The sequence below is a fragment of the Salmo trutta genome, chromosome 28, assembly GCF_901001165.1.
Source record: "Salmo trutta chromosome 28, fSalTru1.1, whole genome shotgun sequence".
Lineage (NCBI taxonomy): Eukaryota > Metazoa > Chordata > Actinopteri > Salmoniformes > Salmonidae > Salmo > Salmo trutta.
Genome location: NC_042984.1, coordinates 14708538 through 14727771, shown reverse-complemented (window position 1 = coordinate 14727771; position 19234 = coordinate 14708538). Strand labels below are relative to the sequence as shown.

At 42.1% G+C, this 19234-nt stretch overlaps 3 protein-coding genes across 4 annotated transcripts; 2 read left to right on the top strand and 1 right to left on the bottom strand.

The window, feature by feature from the left end:
* Positions 1-1016: 1016 nt before the first annotated feature.
* On the top strand, positions 1017-2295 carry LOC115165587 (G0/G1 switch protein 2). The gene is made up of 2 exons (XM_029718793.1): positions 1017-1095; positions 1342-2295. Exon 2 carries the CDS (start codon positions 1357-1359, stop codon positions 1693-1695), a length of 339 nt encoding a protein of 112 aa, XP_029574653.1. The 5' UTR covers positions 1017-1095; positions 1342-1356; the 3' UTR covers positions 1696-2295.
* A 585-nt stretch (positions 2296-2880) lies between these two features.
* On the top strand, positions 2881-11974 carry LOC115165586 (transcription initiation factor TFIID subunit 8). Of its 2 annotated transcripts, none has more exons than XM_029718791.1 (8): positions 2881-3057; positions 3907-4066; positions 4270-4356; positions 4454-4516; positions 9753-9877; positions 10019-10166; positions 10353-10495; positions 11165-11974. In XM_029718791.1, the coding sequence occupies exons 1-8, from the start codon at positions 3010-3012 to the stop codon at positions 11303-11305; spliced, it is 915 nt and encodes a 304-aa protein (XP_029574651.1). In that variant the 5' UTR covers positions 2881-3009; the 3' UTR covers positions 11306-11974. The 2 variants fall into 2 exon arrangements, with proteins under 2 accessions (XP_029574651.1, XP_029574650.1); XM_029718790.1 differs by having other exon boundaries at positions 2883-3057; positions 4258-4356.
* A 2241-nt stretch (positions 11975-14215) lies between these two features.
* On the bottom strand, positions 14216-18766 carry LOC115165583 (V-type proton ATPase subunit S1). Its single transcript, XM_029718787.1, has 10 exons — positions 18600-18766; positions 18200-18326; positions 17586-17660; positions 17194-17387; positions 17043-17080; positions 16816-16901; positions 16375-16619; positions 15940-15993; positions 15487-15718; positions 14216-15269 (listed from the first exon to the last, which is right to left on the bottom strand). Exons 1-10 carry the CDS (start codon positions 18722-18724, stop codon positions 15054-15056), a joined length of 1392 nt encoding a protein of 463 aa, XP_029574647.1. The 5' UTR covers positions 18725-18766; the 3' UTR covers positions 14216-15053.
* Between the last annotated feature and the right edge of the window lie 468 nt (positions 18767-19234).

Here is a 19234-nt window from a genome sequence, read left to right as displayed (position 1 = left end):
GCCAATGTTCAGCAACCAGACACTGGACACAAACCACCCAACCACACATGATGGCCAATGTTCAGCAACCAGACACTGGACACAAACCAATCAACCAAATGCACATGATGGTGAATGTTCAGCAACATGTGTAGTGTTAGTCTAAGCTCTCTTTATTCTTCATTGTGGAGTTGTCAATTCCAGAATATAAAAGAATAGTAGGCAATACAAGTTTCACTCTTATGATGAACTATTTGCCTAGTTCAACTTCAAAGTTTTGCAGGTAGATGAGACCCACAAAAGAGGGTCAGGACTTTAACCTTGGAAATAATTAAACTTTTTTTTCTTTCTGATGACACGTCATTGTAGAACTAACAGGCCACACTCATAGCAGTGTTTAAAAGCAGCAGGATCAATGAGTTTCTGTAGTTGTATTACGTAGCATCATACACTGTCAAACTGACACTCTGCTTTTCACGAGATAAGACTGCAGTAATACAGTAGCCTATTTAGCACTACTACACTTAATAAAGATGCAGTCCGGGATCTTAAGCACTTACAAATTCGTAACATATCATACAAATTGGAATTCATAGCATATCATATTTTTCAGGACGTAGCATATCATATGAAATGGATGACGAAGTGCACAATTTTCAGGGACCCTTTTTGACTCATGATCGCTACTTTGAAAACTACTAGCTGAAATTATACAAAACCTCTAGAGTATCATTTTAACTTGTCCAACCACACCATTGCATCTATGTTGCATGACCCAAACACATGTGACTCACGTGATATTACTTGCACAATATATTTTGGCAAGATGGGGTTTTTCGATGACCTTGCCTTTGTACCCACTCCTGGCTGTTTCTAAAACAGCCCTGGACAAATGCCAATTGCACCAGACATTGAAAACATTGCCTCAAAGCAGTTGCCTCCACCACTGCACTTGCTCTAAACACCCATCGTCATGAATATTCATCATTTGACACTATGTGGGAGTTGACATGGATCTCATTGTGTATAAAACCCAGCACATCTCATTGCATCTTCGTTTGTGGATGCTCGACTAAGACGAAGTCTAAGGAAATAATTTAACAGGTCCCTATACAAGTAAGTATATTAAAATATTTTCTGCTCTTTTCTGAGTACTCTTTATTCAATCTAATTTAGAATTATACAGTGAAATCTACATTGTCGGAATATTTGAGATATTTTCACTGATATTTTACTTCATGCATTATGATGATCATAAAATGATCGGCGGTCAATACTAATCATTTAGCAAATTATTTCTTTTTTCTTTGCAGAGCCATTGAATAGCCTATTAATTATTAAATGTCATTTTTTTCTCCATAGACTCAACTTAAGACAATGGAGACCATGAACGAGATCATTCCATTCGCTAAAGAGATCCTGAGCCAGAGGCCCAGTCGGGGCATGATGAAGGTGTACCTGCTGGGTTCTACCCTGGCATTGTTTGGAGTGGTCGGTGGGCTGGTGGAAAAGGTCTGCATGCCATTTTGTGAACAGGAACCATTAGATGAGGAAATTATGAAGTTGATCACAGAGGAGAAGAAGAGGCAAATGCTGGAGCCAGAGATAATCACTGACGAGCCTGATGTTGTAGATGAGTTGCAAACGGAGATTGATGCTAAGAAGCCACTGGAAAGTCGTCAGAGGAGGGCGTCTATCAGGTCACATGCCTGTTGAAGATGCACTGCAACTCCTCATGTTGATTGAACTCTACACACACTAATGAAACCAACACTTAGAACACAAAATGTTGTGAAATAAGCTAAATCCACCCGGCAATCAAAAGGGATTGCACTTGGTGATTTTATCATGATAATTTGGCTATGTTTAGGGACACCTTGACGTATTAGCAATGAGAAGAGAAGAGACTGAATGGATGGATGGATGGATGGATGGATGGACCGATGCAACAACAGGCTACAGTTATGACTGGCTGCTGGGCAGCAGAAGCTCTATGACTGATTGAGAACTTGTATTTTCTTTTGGCGACCTAATAAACCTATTTTATGTTACCACTGGGTCATGATGTGGTTCATTTCAAACAGTGTTTTGAGTAACCTAAGGTAGCCTGCCCAATAATGTATATAAACCCTAGATGACTAACAGGGGGCTCTGTTTTAAGGCCACTGCGCAGACATTTTTGTACTCCTCCACTAGTGTAAAAAGTTATAGAAATGCATTTATAAATGTCTACATTCGTTTTTGCCAAGTATGTTCTATTACAGACACCTTCATGCATACTTAGATGAACTGAACATAAATAAAAAGATATAAAAAAAATCTTAAGGTAGATTTTTTTAGAGAGGTCCAATGTTACTGTTTCCCATACAAGAAAGAAATACATAAAAACATGTAATTCTGTCCTTGAAACATTTACTTTAAATATTGTAGAATTCCATCGAAGGACTGCTCCTTCTGAGGTGTACCAGTATGGAGGTCAGTGGCTTCAAAGCCTATCATTGGCCAATACATAGCATCAGCAATCCAATGTTTATATACTCTAGGTTTCAGAGAGGACACACATTTTGAAAAGGGACAGGAACGCTGAAGGAGGTGTAGTATATGGCCAACGAGGGCTTTTCTTATGCATGACGCAACACGGATTGCCTGGACAGAGCCATTAGTCGTGGTATATTGGCAATATGTCACAACCCCAGAGGTGCCTAAATGCTATTATAAACTGGTGACCAACGTAATTAGAGCAGTAAAAATAAATGTTTTGTCATACGCGTGATATACCACGGCTGCCAGTCAACATTCAGGGCTCGAACCACCCAGTTTATAATTGCTTTTAGACAGTTCATGCAGTAGGTGGCAGCAAATCTATTTTATAAGCAGAAACTGCCTGTCCTGCCGGAAATGGCGTCAATGTTGTTTTTCTGGCTGTACCTAGCTAGCTACAGTAACGTCAGCTAGATAATTTATTAGTTAGTCAGAAAGGCGTAACTTTGTGAAGTAACTGTAGCTTTTAATAATCACCATACCGTGCAGATGGCAGACCCTGCGGTGATGGCGGGTGGATTCAGTGCTGTAGTAGGGGTAAATAAAATATTTTGTCATAGTTATGTAACGCCGTTAGCTAACCAGCAAATTAAAATACGCTATAATTTTGGGGGAGGCTCATCAAATGAAAGCCATTCACTAGCTAACGTTACGTTTAAACGAATGTTGTAGGTAGCTAAAGTGGCTGTAGGTAGCTAAAGTTTAAACGAAAGGGCCTCCATCCCAGTGCTGTTTTGTGAACTGGCGTTGACGTCAACAATGCTGACTAAACGTATAACTAGCTATTGTAGTTTGCTATCCATTTCCATTTAAGTCATTTAGCAGACGCTCTTATCCAGAGCGACATACAAATTGGTGCATTCACCTTATGGTCTCCAGTGGAACAACCACTTTACAATAGTACATCTAAATCTTTTAAGGGGGGGGTTAGAAGGATTACTTTATCCTATCCCAGGTATTCCTTAAAGAGGTGGGGTTTCAGGTGTCTCCGGAAGGTGGTGATTGACTCCGCTGTCCTGGCGTCGTGAGGGAGCTTGTTCCACCATAGGGGTGCCAGAGCAGCGAACAGTTTTGACTGGGCTGAGCGGGAGCTGTGCTTCCTCAGAGGTAGGGAGGCGAGCAGGCCAGAGGTGGATGAACGCAGTGCCCTTGTTTGGGTGTAGGGCCTGATCAGAGCCTGAAGGTACGGAGGTGCCGTTCCCCTCACAGCTCCGTAGGCAAGCACCATGGTCTTGTAGCGGATGCGAGCTTCAACTGGAAGCCAGTGGAGAGAGCGGTGGAGAGGGGTGACGTGAGAGAACTTGGGAAGGTTGAACACCAGACGGGCTGCGGCGTTCTGGATGAGTGAAAGAGTTTTCTCACTCACCACATATGTTTGTTTTACAGCGTTCAGGGGGTGGTAAGGCGACGTCCAGTCCGGCAGAGAACTACCAGCTTGCCCGGCGTCGCACCCTCCAAGTGGTGGTGAGCTCGCTACTGACAGAGTGTGGGTTCGAAAGCGCAGAGAAGGCGGCCGTGGAATCACTCACTGAGATGATCCAGAGCTGTATGCAACCATTGTTTTGTTGTTTTTTTAAATGTTATACATGTTTTCAGTTTGGGATTAAACTAACAATAACCCTTTGCTGGCTTGAATTGCACAACAAGCCATGTCAAGTGACTAGGCTTTTTAAGAAATAATCACAATTTTCTGTATTACTGACCACTAATTGGTGTCTATTCCCTATGCTTTTTGAGACATATCTGAAGTGGGACGTTGTGCCAAGGCGTACTGTGAACACACAGCCAGAATCACGCCCACCCTTTCTGACACTGTGGTCACACTCATTGAAATGGGTGAGTTTAACTTCAGGAAAGATGCTAAAGAATTACAGCTTGAAAATGAAATCTCTATTTAATTTGCCTTCATCAACTGTATCATGTATCACCACAGGTTTCAATGTGAACACTTTGCCAGTGTATGCCAAGAGATCACAGAGGATGGTTATAACTGCCCGTGAGTATGTCTTTACTGTTAGTATGTCTTTACTGTTAGTAATCATTTGGTTGTGTTTTTGAAGTTCTTAGGTAACATTGGCCTCTCGAGTGGTGCAGCGGTCTATTGAACTGCATTGCAGTGCTAGAGCCTTCACTACAGACCCTGGTTCATTCCCAGACTGTGTCACAACCGGCAGTGATTGTGATTCCCATAGGGTGGCACACAATTGGCCCAGCGTCTTCCGGGTTAGAGGACGGTTTGGCTGGGGGGTAGGCCGTCATTGTTAATAAGAATTTGTTATTAACTGACTTGCCTAGTTGAAAAAAAAAAAAACATTAGAATACGATATGTAAAAATAAATAACAAAATAAGTGTTCAATCAATGTTATTCATGGAGTGCCATTGTTACAACTATGAAACAGAAAGCATATGTGTTGGATCACAGAAAGTTTATTTTTATAACGGCCAAAAAATACCCCAACCACCAGAACGACAGTCAAAATACACGCGGCCAAAACATCAGTAGCTTAAACACCATTATAAGTGCCAAGTGGCCTTAAATAGTGAAACTCGACACAAGCAATAATAGCATTATAATGAATGTTGATATGACTGCAGTCAAAAATAGTCAATTATTGTCAGCTCGTGCTTATATTGTGTGTATTTCTATCCAATAGCAAAAGTTAGATTCCTAAAATGGCGACGGAAGAAATGACAGCAGTTCTTGGTCTACAAGATAGAACAGCACACTCTGGTAAGGCGGGGCGGTCTATGCATACTTGTAAACAACAGCTGGTGCACGAAATCTAAGGAAGTCTCTAGATTTTGCTCGCCTGAAGTAGACTATATTGTGATAAATTGCAGGCCACACTACTTGCCTGGAGAGTTTTCAGCTATACTTTTTGTGGCTGTTTATTTACCACCACAGACATATGCTGGCACTAAGACAGCACTCAGTCAGCTGTATAAGGAAATAAGCAAACAGGAAACCAACCACTCACCCAGAGGCGGCGCTCCGAGTGGCCAGAGACTTTAATAGGTAGCAACACATCTGCCACCACCACTACCAACCCCTCTTTTACGCTACTGCTACTCTCTGTCCATCATATGCATAGTCACTTTAACCACATGTACATACTAACTCAATCAGCCTGACTAACCGGTGTCTGTATGTAGCCTTGCTACTTTTATTGCCTCGCTACTGTTTTCACTGTCTTTTTACTGTTTTATTTCTTTACTTACCTATTGTTCACCTAATACCTTTTTTGCACTATTGTTAGAGCCTGTAAGTAAGCATTTCACTGTAAGGTCTACACCTGTTGTATTTGGTGCACGTGACAAATAAACTTTGATTTAGCTGTTATCCCTTGTCCTAACAGTTGACACAATTTCTGTAACTTTTGCTTGACATACCTTTTTTGTAATTTAGCAGACGCTCTTATCCAGAGCGACTTACAGTAGTGAGTGCATACATTTTTGTACTGGTCCCCCGTGGGAATTGAACCTACAGTGATTTTGTACGTTTGCCCACTGACAAAAAAAATTCAGTCTATAATTTTAATGGTAGGTTTATTTGAACAGTGAGAGACAGAATAACAAAAAAATCCAGAAAAACGCATGTCAAAAATGTTATAAATTGATTTGCATTTTAATGAGGGAAATAAGTATTTGACCCCTCTGCAAAACATGACTTAGTACTTGGTGGCAAAACCCTTGTTGGCAGTCACAGAGGTCAGATGTTTCTTGTAGTTGGCCACCAGGTTTGCACACATCTCAGGAGGGATCTTCTCCAAGTCATTAAGGTTTCGAGGCTGACGTTTGGCAACTCAAACCTTCAGCTCCCTCCACAGATTTTCTATGGGATTAAGGTCTGGAGACTGGCTAGGCCACTCCAGGACCTTAATGTGCTTCTTCTTGAGCCACTCCTTTGTTGCCTTTGCCGTGTGTTTTGGGTCATTGTCATGCTGGAATACCCATCCACGACACATTTAATGCCCTGGCTGAGGGAAGGAGGTTCTCACCCAAGATTTGACGGTACATGGCCGCGTCCATCGTCCCTTTGATGCGGTGAAGTTGTCCTGTCCCCTTAGCGGAAAAACACCCCCAAAGCATAATGTTTCCACCTCCATGTTTGACGGTGGGGATGGTAATCTTGGGGTCATAGGCAGCATTCCTCCTCCTCCAAACACAGCGAGTTGAGTTGATGCCAAAGAGCTCCATTTTGGTCTCATCTGACCACAACACTTTCACCCAGTTGTCCTCTGAATCATTCAGATGTTCATTGGCAAACTTCAGACGGGCATGTATATGTGCTTTCTTGAGCAGGGGGACCTTGCGGGCGCAGCAGGATTTCAGTCCTTCACGACGTAGTGTGTTACCAATTGTTTTCTTGGTGACTATGGTCCCAGCTGCCTTGAGATCATTGACAAGATCCTCCCGTGTAGTTCTGGGCAGATTCCTCACCGTTCTCATGATCATTGCAACTCCACGAGGTGAGATCTTGCATGGAGCCCCAGGCCGAGGGAGATTGACAGTTCTTTTGTGTTTCTTCCATTTGCGAATAATCGCACCAACTGTTGTCACCTTCTCACCAAGCTGCTTGGCGATGGTCTTGTAGCCTATTCCAGCCTTGTGTAGGTCTACAATCTTGTCCCTGACATCCTTGGAGAGCTCTTTAGTCTTGGCCATGGTGGAGAGTTTGGTATCTGATTGATTGATTGCTTCTGTGGACAGGTGTCTTTTATACAGGTAACAAGCTGAGATTAGGAGCACTCCCTTTAAGAGTGTGCTCCTAATTTCAGCTCGTTACCTGTATAAAAGACACCTGGGAGCCAGATATCTTTCTGATTGAGAGGGGTTCAAATACTTATTTCCCTCGTTAAAATGCAAATCAATATATAACATTCTTGACATGCGTTTTTCTGGATTCTTTTTGTTATTCTGTCTCTCACTGTTCAAATAAACCTACCATTAAAATTATAGACTGATCATTTCTTTGTCAGTGGGCAAACGTACAAAATCAGCAGGGGATCAAATACTTTTTTCCCTCACTGTACAACCCTGGCATTGCAAGCGCCATACTCTACCACATGAGCTACACAGGACCTTTCTTTGGTTGTAGTGCGCAATAGTCTCCGGTTTTCTCTTTATTGTGTTCCAATAGTCTTCTTTCTTCAGCACCGTTGTAACAACATCTGTGCTGGTGCCTTATTTTGCGCAGAGGGAGGTCCCAGGTCCCATCTCACTTTGTTCATGGTGCCGGACAGACTTGTTTTCTTTGCAAGCATATTGTTATCCAATCATAGTGAAGTTAAGAAATGTCCATGGTATCATTTCTCGCCTTGCCAACGTAAGGTCTCTGACACTCGCTCACCAGCTGCCCGATGTGGATATTTTCCCAGATACTGAAAGCTGTTCAGCGTGTACAATTATGCACGCTCTCACTGTGTAATCTACTCCAAGTAGAATTGCTTTGATTCGGTGGACTGATATAGGGTACATACCATTTTAAGATTATAATTAGAATGGATCAATACAATAGAATGGCCCGCCCTGTTCTTCATTCACAATTGGTGATTACATAATTATGCATCGTTCGTATCCCCTCATCAGCTCACCCATTCTCCCCTTCATAATTTACTTCATTTATTTAATCTGTTATGTGTGAAATTAGTTTCAGTATAATTTAGGTTCACTTTCGAGGCAATATCAGCTGGGCACTGCACTTGCAACTGTCAGAAGGAGCAGAGCAGGCCATACTGTTGGGAGAAGGAGGGGCAACGGAGAAAAAACATAAATATGTGTGTGTGTGTGTGTGTGTGTGTGTGTGTGCGTGCATGCATTCCTCAAACTGGTTATAACTGCAGATCTTAAATGAAAATATAGACTTAATTAGGAAAAGTCAAGGACAGGGGGACAGAGTTTTAAAAAAAAAAAGTGTGTATGTGTATATATATGTATATATATATACACACATACATATATACACACATAAATATATACACACACTTGAAGTCGGAAGTTTACATACACCTTAGCCAAATACATTTAAACTCAGTTTTTCACAATTCCTGACATTTAATCCTAGTAAAAATTCCCTGTTTTAGGTTAGTTAGGATCACCACTTTATTTTAAGAATGTGAAATGTCAGAAAAATAGTAGTGATTTATTTCAGCTTCTATTTCTTTCATACAGTGGGTCAGAAGTTTACATATACTCAATTAGTATTTGGTAGCATTGCCTTTATATTGTTTAACTTGGGTCAAATGTTTTGTGTAGCCTTCCACAAGCTTCCCACAATAAATTGGGTGAATTTTGGCCCATTCCTCCTGACAGAGCTGAGTCAGGTTTGTAGATCTCCTTTCTCGCACATGCTTTTTCAGTTCTGCTGACAAATTTTCTATGGGATTGAGGTCAGGGCTTTGTGATGGCCACTCCAATACCTTGACTTTGTTGTCGTTAAGCCATTTTGCTACAACTTTGGAAGTATGCTTGGGTTCATTTGGAAGACCCATTTGCGACCAAGCTTTAACTTCGTGACTGATGTCTTGAGATGTTGCTTCAATATATCCACATAATTTTTCTTCCTCATGATGCAATCTATTTTGTGAAGTGCACCAGTCCCTCCTGCAGCAAAGCACCCCCACAACATGATACTGCCACCCCTGTGCTTTATGGTTGGGATGGTGTTCTTTGTCTTGTAAGCGTTCCCCTTCTTCCTCCAAACATAACGATGGTCATTATGACCAAAGAGTTCTATTTTTGTTTCATCAGACCAGAGGACATTTCTCCAAAAAGTACGATCTTTGTCCACATGTGCAGTTGCAAACCGTAGTCTGGCTTTTTTATGGCGGTTGTAGGAGCAGTGGCTTCTTCCTTGCTGAGTGGCCTTTCAGGTTATGTCGATTATAGGACTCGTTTTACTGAGGAAAAAGATATTGGTTCCTTTCTAAACTTAGGAATGTGGATGCAAATATGACTCGGACCACAAAATGGGTGTAGTTAACTTGCAAAAGAGTTGAGTCCTCATTCAAAGGCAAGGACAGTGTGAATACAAATATAAGTTATTTTGCATTTTTTAAACGGAAAAGTTAACTTTAAAGAGGACTGAAGTTATTTTAAAGAAGACTATGTGAATACCCTTGGACTAGAACTGAGCACAAAACACAAGAACACTATAGAGCAGTAGTGACTGGTCCTAGAATGAAAGTAATTGTGACGCCTAGTTGCCTACCTGACAATTTGTGTTTTTCAGCTCCAGTAACGAATGCTCCTGTGATCCCGAAGGCCTTGATCGCTGGACAGAAACGCACTCATCCCTCCCACATACCCAGCCACTTCCCTGAGTTCCCTGATCCCCACACCTACATCAAAACTCCAGTGAGTCAACCACACTTCTTAGTTTTCCCAGCCAGAAACATACTTATCTTAGTATTAATACGCTTTTAGACTTTTTCCAGTAGTCTACTGAAAAGATTTGAAAGATGAGTGAGTTTCCTCCCTGTTGTCTTTCTGTCACAGACGTTTCGGGAGCCTGTGTCAGATTACCAGGTGGTGCGAGAGAAGGCAGCCTCTCAGAGGAGAGACGTGGAGCGAGCTCTCACACGCTTCATGGCCAAGACCGGAGAAACACAGAGCCTTTTCAAGGATGACATCACTGCCTTTCCTTGTGAGCGAGCGCTCGTCGTTGTGGTCACGCGTGATTCTAATTCTGTTATATGTTTCCCTTCATTCTTTCTCAATCTGTAAAAAAAGTTTTCAGTTCCCACTAATCTCATTTCTTACTACAGACAGTGTTGTGTGCCTGTGTTTGCATTGGTAATAATACTTGTGCCTTTGTTATTGTGATTTCCAGTGATCGCAGCGCGGCCCAGCTCCATCCCGTATCTCAGTGCCCTACTGCCCTCAGAACTGGAGCTGCAGACTCTGGAGGAGACGGACTCCTCTGAACAGGATGACCAGACAGACAGCGAGAACACGCCAGGCAACAACCTCAATGTGAGTCGGGGACAAGGGCCAAGGGAAATATTTAACCCAGAGTTATATTATCTGCAGTGCAATGTGGTTACACCTATACAGAATGAGAAAAACCAAGGTACACCTGCTTTCCCTGACATGGACTGCCCAGGTGAATGTAGATGAAGGGGAGGAGACCAGTTAAAGAAGGATTTTTAAGCTTCCGTTCAGAGGGTGAATGGGCAAGATTTAAGTGCCTTTGAATGGGGTATGGTAGTAGGTGCCAGGCGTACCAGTTTCTGTCAAGAACTGCAACGCTGCTGGGTTTTACATGCTCAACAGTTTCCCGAGTGTATCAAGAGTAGTCCACCACCCAAAGGACATCCAGCCAACTTGACACAACTGTGAGAAGCATTGTAGTCAACATTGGTCATTATCCCTGTAGAACGCTTTTGAAACCCCAATGAATTAAAGCTGCTCTAAGGGCAAAAGGGGTGTGGGGTGCAACTCAATATTAGAAAGGTGTTCCTAATGTTTGGTATACACAATGTATATTCAACTGTACCTGGTGTTGATTGCTACATCCTTATTGGGATGACACTGCTAGTATCCATCTCTAATATGGAGTCCATGGCAAGGCTAGTTGTAAATTAGTTTATATTTTTTTAAATTAAGTTCATTTTCCTCATCTATACCTTTATTCAAATTCAGGATGATCCTGGAGCTGATAAGGAGAATTCCATGCTGCCCCCTGGGGGTGTGGTTCCCTCAGTGAAGGCCAGTGAAGAAAACATGATTGACAATCCATACCTGAGGCCGGTCAAGAAACCCAAAGTGAGGAGGAAGAAGTGAACGTTTACTACACTTAGCTACTAATTCGGACTTCTATCTGTCAGACACAACAAAGGGTCAATTGTAAGAAGCAGTCAACGGTTCTGTGCCTCTGTGAGAAGTGGGACTCTCACCTTTCTACAGGGCAAACACTGCTCATTATGACATTCTTCACTAGTTACATTCATGAGAAAACAAACATTTTGCTATACATTTTTTCAAATTTGTGGAGTGGTTCTGTTGTGAAAGAAAATATGTAACATTCCAAATTATGAGTTCAGTCATTGGTAAATAATGAGTAGGACATCAATGTTTTGATTTGTATTTTAACATGAAAACCTTTAATTTACCCAAATGACACATTTTAGCCAATCATCAAATACACATGAGGGCAAAAATCCGGCAACTTCATTGTCCACTTTGTATACATGGAGAGAATGGTGAATATCTATATTAAAGCTGAAAAATAAAAACACTTTATTTATGCTTGTATCAGGTTGACTCCCTGCAGAGTCAGGAGTACAACAACTGTAGATATGTCCTTTGCTTGGCAAACTCCTTGTCACAAAGCAGCTATGTAAGACAAACATGTAATGGCATTAGATGTTATTGCTGAAGATTAATTTACAAGAATCTCTGTATTACTTTGTATAGTAATGCAGAGTAAAATAAACCCACTTCTGTCCTCAAGGCTTTCCTCTTGAGTCGGGGGCAGTCTACCCCAGTCTGGGGAGCCAAAGTTCATAGGCCACAACACATTCTGGCTCTGAGTAGTATCATGAGCATATGCCCCAGGGCTGCATCAGAAAAAACAGCTGTTAGTGGTCAATCTATTTGAAGGTTGATACATGCAATGCATTTATACAATAGATAATCAGTGTTTTCCTACCATGGACAGTTTGGAGAGTGCCATTACCAATAACCTCACACTCACCCTGGGTTGGAGTCAGCTGTAACAGGCTTGGTCCTGAACCTCTTTGTGGTGTAGTTGAAGGGGGTTCTTCCAAGAGGGTACACTTTACACCAGGTTCTGTCCTGCTGATACTTCTGAGGGGAAGGAGTGATTATCTGGGTGGTGGGAAGAAAACACATTTACAGAGAAGGGTATTCAGAGACCTGAAAATGTACGGAAAGTAGAGGTTACAATCTGCATCCCTCTCAGGTCTCTTCTGTACATCATACAGAATGGTAGCAACTTGATGGGACAATGACCAACACGAAACACTTCACAATAAAATGTATTTTGCATTATTTTAACTGGCTGTTTGAGTAGCTTCTGCAATGCATTAGGTATTACAATGCTGAAAACAACCAATTGGTTTATTTGAAAACAACAGTATAACAGGTATAGGGGATAGACGCTTTTTGAAAGAACATGACAGTATAGGACTGAGAAACTCACAACATGATTGTCATAGCAGCTGGGGCCAGGTGTGGGGCTCCCTGAAATGACAGGTCGTTGCCCAGCCGGTTAGGTGCACAGTGGGTCGGAAATGGCTTCCGCTCTTGGTCGCTGCCTAATGCGACGCTTCGCAGGGGAGCTATAAATTAAACGATAAGCTCCGACATTTTTATTGATGCAAATAGATAATCACTGCGACATAAAAAATGCAATGTGGACAGATGCTAATAATTGTCCCTTCATCCCGCGCTGCCATGTTTCTGTCTTCCTTTTGTTTACCTTTTTTATCGGGTAACAATGGTAACCAGGTGAATGGATGCGTGTAAATTATGCAAATTCTTGGCGGCGAACTTCAGGTTGACATGATTGGCTGCTCTGTTCTCCACATTCAACGAATGAGAATTAACTTGTGTTTACTTCATTATTGCAATTGAATAATGTGACCATAATGCAATATTCCTGTATATAATGACAATCAAAAATGTTTTTTTTGGGAGGCAATGTTTGGACAGTGTGGCCCGTTTAAGAAGGGTGTGGGATTTTAAGGATAGTGTAAGAGGCCAATATTTTACAAAAGTGCATATGGCAAGTATTAAGACCCCTTCCCTTTTCCCACATTTTATGTTACAGCCTTATTCTAAAATTGATCATTGTTTTCCTCATCAATCTACGTACACACAATATCCCATAATGACAAAGCAAAAACAGGTTTTTAGATATTTTTTTACAAATGTATATATATTTTTTAATACCTGATCTAAATAAGTATTAAGACCCTTTGCTATGAGACTTGAAATTGAGCTTAGGTGCATCCTGATTCCATTGATCATCCTTGAGATGTTTCTACAACTTGATTGGATTGTGTCAAGGCACAAATCTGGGGAAGGGTACCAAAACATTTCTGCTACATTGAAGGTCCTCAAGAACACAGTGGCCTCCATCATTCTTAAATGGAAGAAGTTTGGAACCACCAAGACTTCCTGGAGCTGGCCGCACAGAGACTGGTAGACTAGTCAGGAGAGGGAAAGATGAATGGAGCAAAGTACAGAGATCCTTGATGAAAACCTACTCCAGAGCGCTAAGGACATCAGACTGGGGTGAACATCCCTAAGCACACAGCCAAGCCAACGCAGGAGCGGCTTCAGGACAAGTCTCAATGTCTGAGTGGCTCAGCCAGAGCCCGGACTTGAACCCGATTGAACATCTCTGGAGAGACCTGAAAATAGCTGCGCAGCGATGCTCCCCATCTAATCTGACAGCTTGAGCAGATCTGCAAAGAATGGGAGAAACTCCCCAAATACAGGTGTGCCAAGCTTGTAGCGTTATACCCAAGAAGACTCGAGGCTGTAATCACTGCCAAAGGTGCTTCAAAGTACTGAGTAAAGGGTCTGAATATGTATGTAAACAAGGCTGTGATGTAACAAAACTTCAAGGGGTCTGACTACTTTCCGAATGCACTGTCAAGATAAAATGGCAAAGCATTGGATTTTAGCACTATTTTGTATGTATAGAGGCATGAGGGTCACTGATAGTTTTGACATTTTATTTCAACTTCACAGATGTCAATGAAAAAATGCCAGCATTGAGTAAAACTGTCTTTTTGAAACAAAGCATAATTTGCACAGCATTCTTTTCTCACATTTCGTCCTACTATGCATTTCCAACAGCAATATTTAGGGTAGGCATTCTCAAACGCACACAAACGTCAAGTCTGCACACATAAATTCAACTTAATATTTACAGGCAATTCTTGCATTAGTCTTTAAATTACACAGCTGAGAAACTTACAATGCAAGCGAAATAACCCAAAATCAGTCCCACAAAATGCTGCAATCATATTTCAGTCACTGAATTGGCATCAAAAGCTTTCCTCTATTATTTGTACAAACAAACCCCTTTTATTGGCACATGCGTGAGCTGATTAGGTATCAAGGGAAAAGGGAGGCATTTGCAGTACATTATGCAGTTCTTTGGGCAAGTGCAAATGAAGAGATGTAATGGAACCCTTGGGCAGCAGGTAGCCTAGAGGTTAAGAGTGTTGCGCAAGTAACCGAAAGGTAGCTGGTTCAAATCCCAGAGCCAACTAGGCGAAAAATCTGTCTATGCCCTTGAGCAAGGCACTTAACCTTAATTGCTCCTGTAAGTCGCTCTGGATAAGAGCATCTGTTAAATGACTGTGTAAGACAAACAGAATAAAGGCTAAGGGGATGGGAAGGCTGAGCTGGTAATCAGAATGGGAGGTGGCTAAAGCACCTGACAATAGAATTTATTGAACAAATCAAAGTGGAGGGAACATTGTCACATGACAATAAGAAAGACAGCACGAACAGGTCTGGGAGCAGTCTAGGGGGCATTGTCTCGTCTTCATTACTCTGACTGAGGCACTGAGATGGAGGGGCCTTTAGGGTCGTCAAAGCGGTCCATGGAGCGTAGCTGCATGATCATGTGCAGGCCGTAGGTGAGAATCAACAGCATCAGCAGAGAGGTGATCAGGCCCATCCAGATCCCTGGTGTGAAGAAGCCAGCACAGTCACTGGCATAGGAGAAATCTGTTGTCCCGTTCAGTATGCTGAAGCCTTGGATCTAGATTTAAACAGATGCCGGCAAAATTATTAACAATGGATTGGAGCAGGGGCTCACTTAAAAAAGATGAGTCAAGCTCAATGTGACTTCCCTGGTTAAATAAAGGATGCATAAAAAATACTTTTTTGTTCTAAGAAGTTCAGAACCCTCTAGAAGTTAAACCCTGTTTATTGAAAGGCTCTTTGCCTTTGCGTGGCTGAAATTCAAGCATTCGTACCTGGAAGTCAGTGAAGAGGATTCTCCACTGGTTGGCATTCTGAGTGTGGGGCACTAGAAGTGCATTGCGGAAGTTGTTGACATTCTGGCAGTGGAAAGAGTACTCTGCCGGGGCATAGATTCCGTGGCTGCCATTGTAGGTGGCTGTTTGGGTGTTGAATACCAACTCCACAGTGTCCAGGGTGAACCAGTTCCGTGCAGACACAGGATAGCGCCGCTGGCTCATGGAGAAGCTGGAAATGATAAGACTCTAGTAACCTCACACTTGACATCGGAATGGGAAGGTCCAGGAATTAACTGTTCATTCATTGAAAATATAGATAAAGAAGGTAGAGGAGGGTGGTGGTGTCATAGGAACAGATGGTGTACACTTTGTTGGTATAAGCTGCTATGATATTTGACTTGCATCTCATTAATACAAAAACTATTTTAAATGTTAACATTATATACTTACATGAGACGGAAGGGATTGTAAGGTGAAACAGAACTCCCATAATCAAGGACAAGCCTGAGAAAAACAAAATAGGATTCATATCCAAATCCTCCACCACAGAGCTCTGATTCCCTATTGCGGTCAACACACAACTGGGTAATTTGATAGTGCTAAAATATGCAACACATGTAACATAAGGCAACTAATCACTGTAGTATCAATTATGTTACTATATTGCAGTATCAATGTTACTATACTGCTACTATACTCTAGTATCAATGACGTTACTATACTGCAGTATCAATGTCACTATACTGCAGTATCAATGATGTCACTATACTGCAGTATCAATGATGTCACTATACTGTAGTATCAATGATGTTACTATACTGCTGCTATACTGTAATACATAGCAAAAAGTGGCATGTCACAGTAAAAAAAGAGTATCAGGCTCACTGCGAGTTGGTTTCATTACAGAAGGACCCAGACGTGCTCACAGAGCCACCAGAAGCAAAGGTCGATGGACCGAGATCAATCCATTCCTTGTCACTAAAGCTGACGTTTAGATTCTGAGCCCAGAGCATGATGCAAGGGCCTCTGGTGGAATTGAACATCAGAGGAGGTTTGACCTCATCCACAACTGCCTGCAGCAAGGAACGGCTCATAGAAGACTGGCCAATCAGGGACGGCTCCTCAATCACCTAGGGAGCAAGGAGAGAACACAATCAAAATACAGCTACAACGTTATTGAGAAGATGAATAGAACATAACAAAAAGTACACCACACCACTTTATTTCAAGTCAGGTGAGGAGACATTAGAAACTACAATTCTGAAAAAGTGCTGATACATGGTGTAGATTAGAAGCATTTGTTAAGCATATTTTTATGTTTCTTACTCTTGAGGGCTTGAGCCCAGTGTAAATGGCAACGTAGGGCACACTCTGGGCTTTCATGATGCTTAGAACCTTACCAATGACCTCATCTAGGGAGAGAAAAATGCATCACTCAGACATACTGCATGACACATTGTTGAGTCACAGAAATAGTTTTGAATACATACATACCAATACATAAAATAACAAGGTTTTGACAAGAACAACAAATGGCCATAACTTAAACGTACCATTGTTACGCAGGACATCCTTACAGGACAGGTAAGCACTGGAACATAATCAAAGAACATTAGTATACAATACATGTTCAAGTTACTGTGGGATTGTGAACAAATCAATCAAAAAGTATTTTTCCAGAAACATTTGGTTTAATTGTTTTACCCAGAAGAATATGGCAGGTTGATAACCAGCAGAGTGTTTCCTGAGGCATTGAGGTGCAGATGCTCCAGTGTGTCTGGGTCTACGCTGAGTGGGGAGACACCCAGCTTCTCCTGTAGCAGGCTTGGGACCGCACTAGCACCTAGCCATGACAGGGCAGGCAGCACGAACAGTGAAGACGAAGACTGTAATGCAGACTGGGAGAGAGAAATGGAGTCAAAATGAGTTGTCAACATACATCCGGGTCTAAATTCACAAAGTAGGAGTGCTGATGTAGGATTAGATCTCCACTGTCCATGCGATCTTATTCACCACTCCTACGCTGAGATGATTTATGGCCCTGATCATATTAGTATCTCAATACCATGCCCCACCTCAAAAGACAGAATATTTACCTCCAAGTTAGGAAAGGCACTGTCTTGCTTGTTTCCAAAAACTCCTCCATACCTTGTGAAGTCATCTTTGCTCAGCTATGTAGACAATGCATATATCAACAACAATGTCAGTGTCACCTGCTTCACAGAGTTTGAGATTCATTAAAAACAGTACAATATAACAAGCTAAAATCCATTTACATGGCTAGTCTCATTATTACTACATATCTGAAATTCCAGCCTGCAGAAAGTAAAGAGGAAGTGGGTCTGAGACGCATTGTCACACCAGAGAGGGAAACACCAGGGCAGGACACCAGAGTGGGAAACACCAGGGCAGGACACCAGAGTGGGAAACACCAGGGCAGGGCATCACAAGTGGGAAACACCAGGGCAGGACACCAGAGTGGGAAACACCAGGGCAGGGCATCACAAGTGGGTTACTATACTGTAGCTGGCCAAGCTCTGCACTACTGATCCCTAAAGCAAGAGCACAGTAGGCTATTCAGCTTTGACATTACAGTATATAAATGGTCATTGCATACTATGTGACCTAGCTTTAAATAGTCTTTGCCAAGTAGTAGACAATTGTACGTGGTACAACTGAATACAATTATATGATTAATATCAGGCCTGACCTTGTCCTGTAGGAAGAGCAGCACATTGTGTGGGGCAGACCCCAGAGCAGAATTTAGGTAGGCCAACAGCTGGACATGAGATATTATGTGACCAGCAGCGGGAGATGCATGCTGTGGTAAGGTGTACCTGGAAAGATGTACAACATATTATCTCAATAGAATAACAGTACATCTAACTACTCAAATCAACAACTAACACGGCAATGATTAGCAATGCATAATAACACAATGATATCCGAAAGGGAGTTAATGCCTTGAGCATTATAACGTTGTCTTATAAAAGTCAGTATAGCTATGCTAGCTAGCAATACAGCTGGATTGGTTAGCTTACAGTAGCACGATAGATAAAGTTAGCAGTGCTCAAAATCCCTTCGCTTTCAAACTAATAATACATATTTACCCTTCACTGGACCACATTACAAGTGGTACCTGACTGCTACAACTTCCAGTCGATAATAGGGCGAATAAAATAATAATAAAGGCCATTTTAGTACGCATTTTACTTGACGACTCGGATCCTGCCATCGTCAGTTTGTTTTTCCGTAAAGTCCAAGTCACGTGGGGTAAAACGACGTCATTAAATCAGCTGACTGTCATGTGCGTGGAACAGTTCCTGCTCATGCAGCCTGGGTTGCATTCAGTATGTCAGAACGGTGTGCAACGTTGAATTCAACGGAACCGGTACTCGACTGAACGACCAGTTGAAAAACGTAATTATGGTCACCCAGAGGGCAGTTACCATATGGTTCTTATTATACCTCAGTGTGTAAGTATACCATATGTATACCATAGGGCTCCCGAGTGGCGCCGTGGTTAAAGACACTGCATCTCAGTGCTAGAAACGTCACTACAGACCCTGGTTCGATCCTGGGCTGTATCACAACCGGCCGTGATCGGGAGTCCCATAGGGCGGAGCACAATTGGCCCAGCGTCGTCCAGGTTAGAAGAGGGTTTGGCTAGGATAGGCCGTCATTGTAAAATAAGAATGTGTTCTTAACTGACTTGACTAGTTAAATAATGGTTTAATAAAACCTT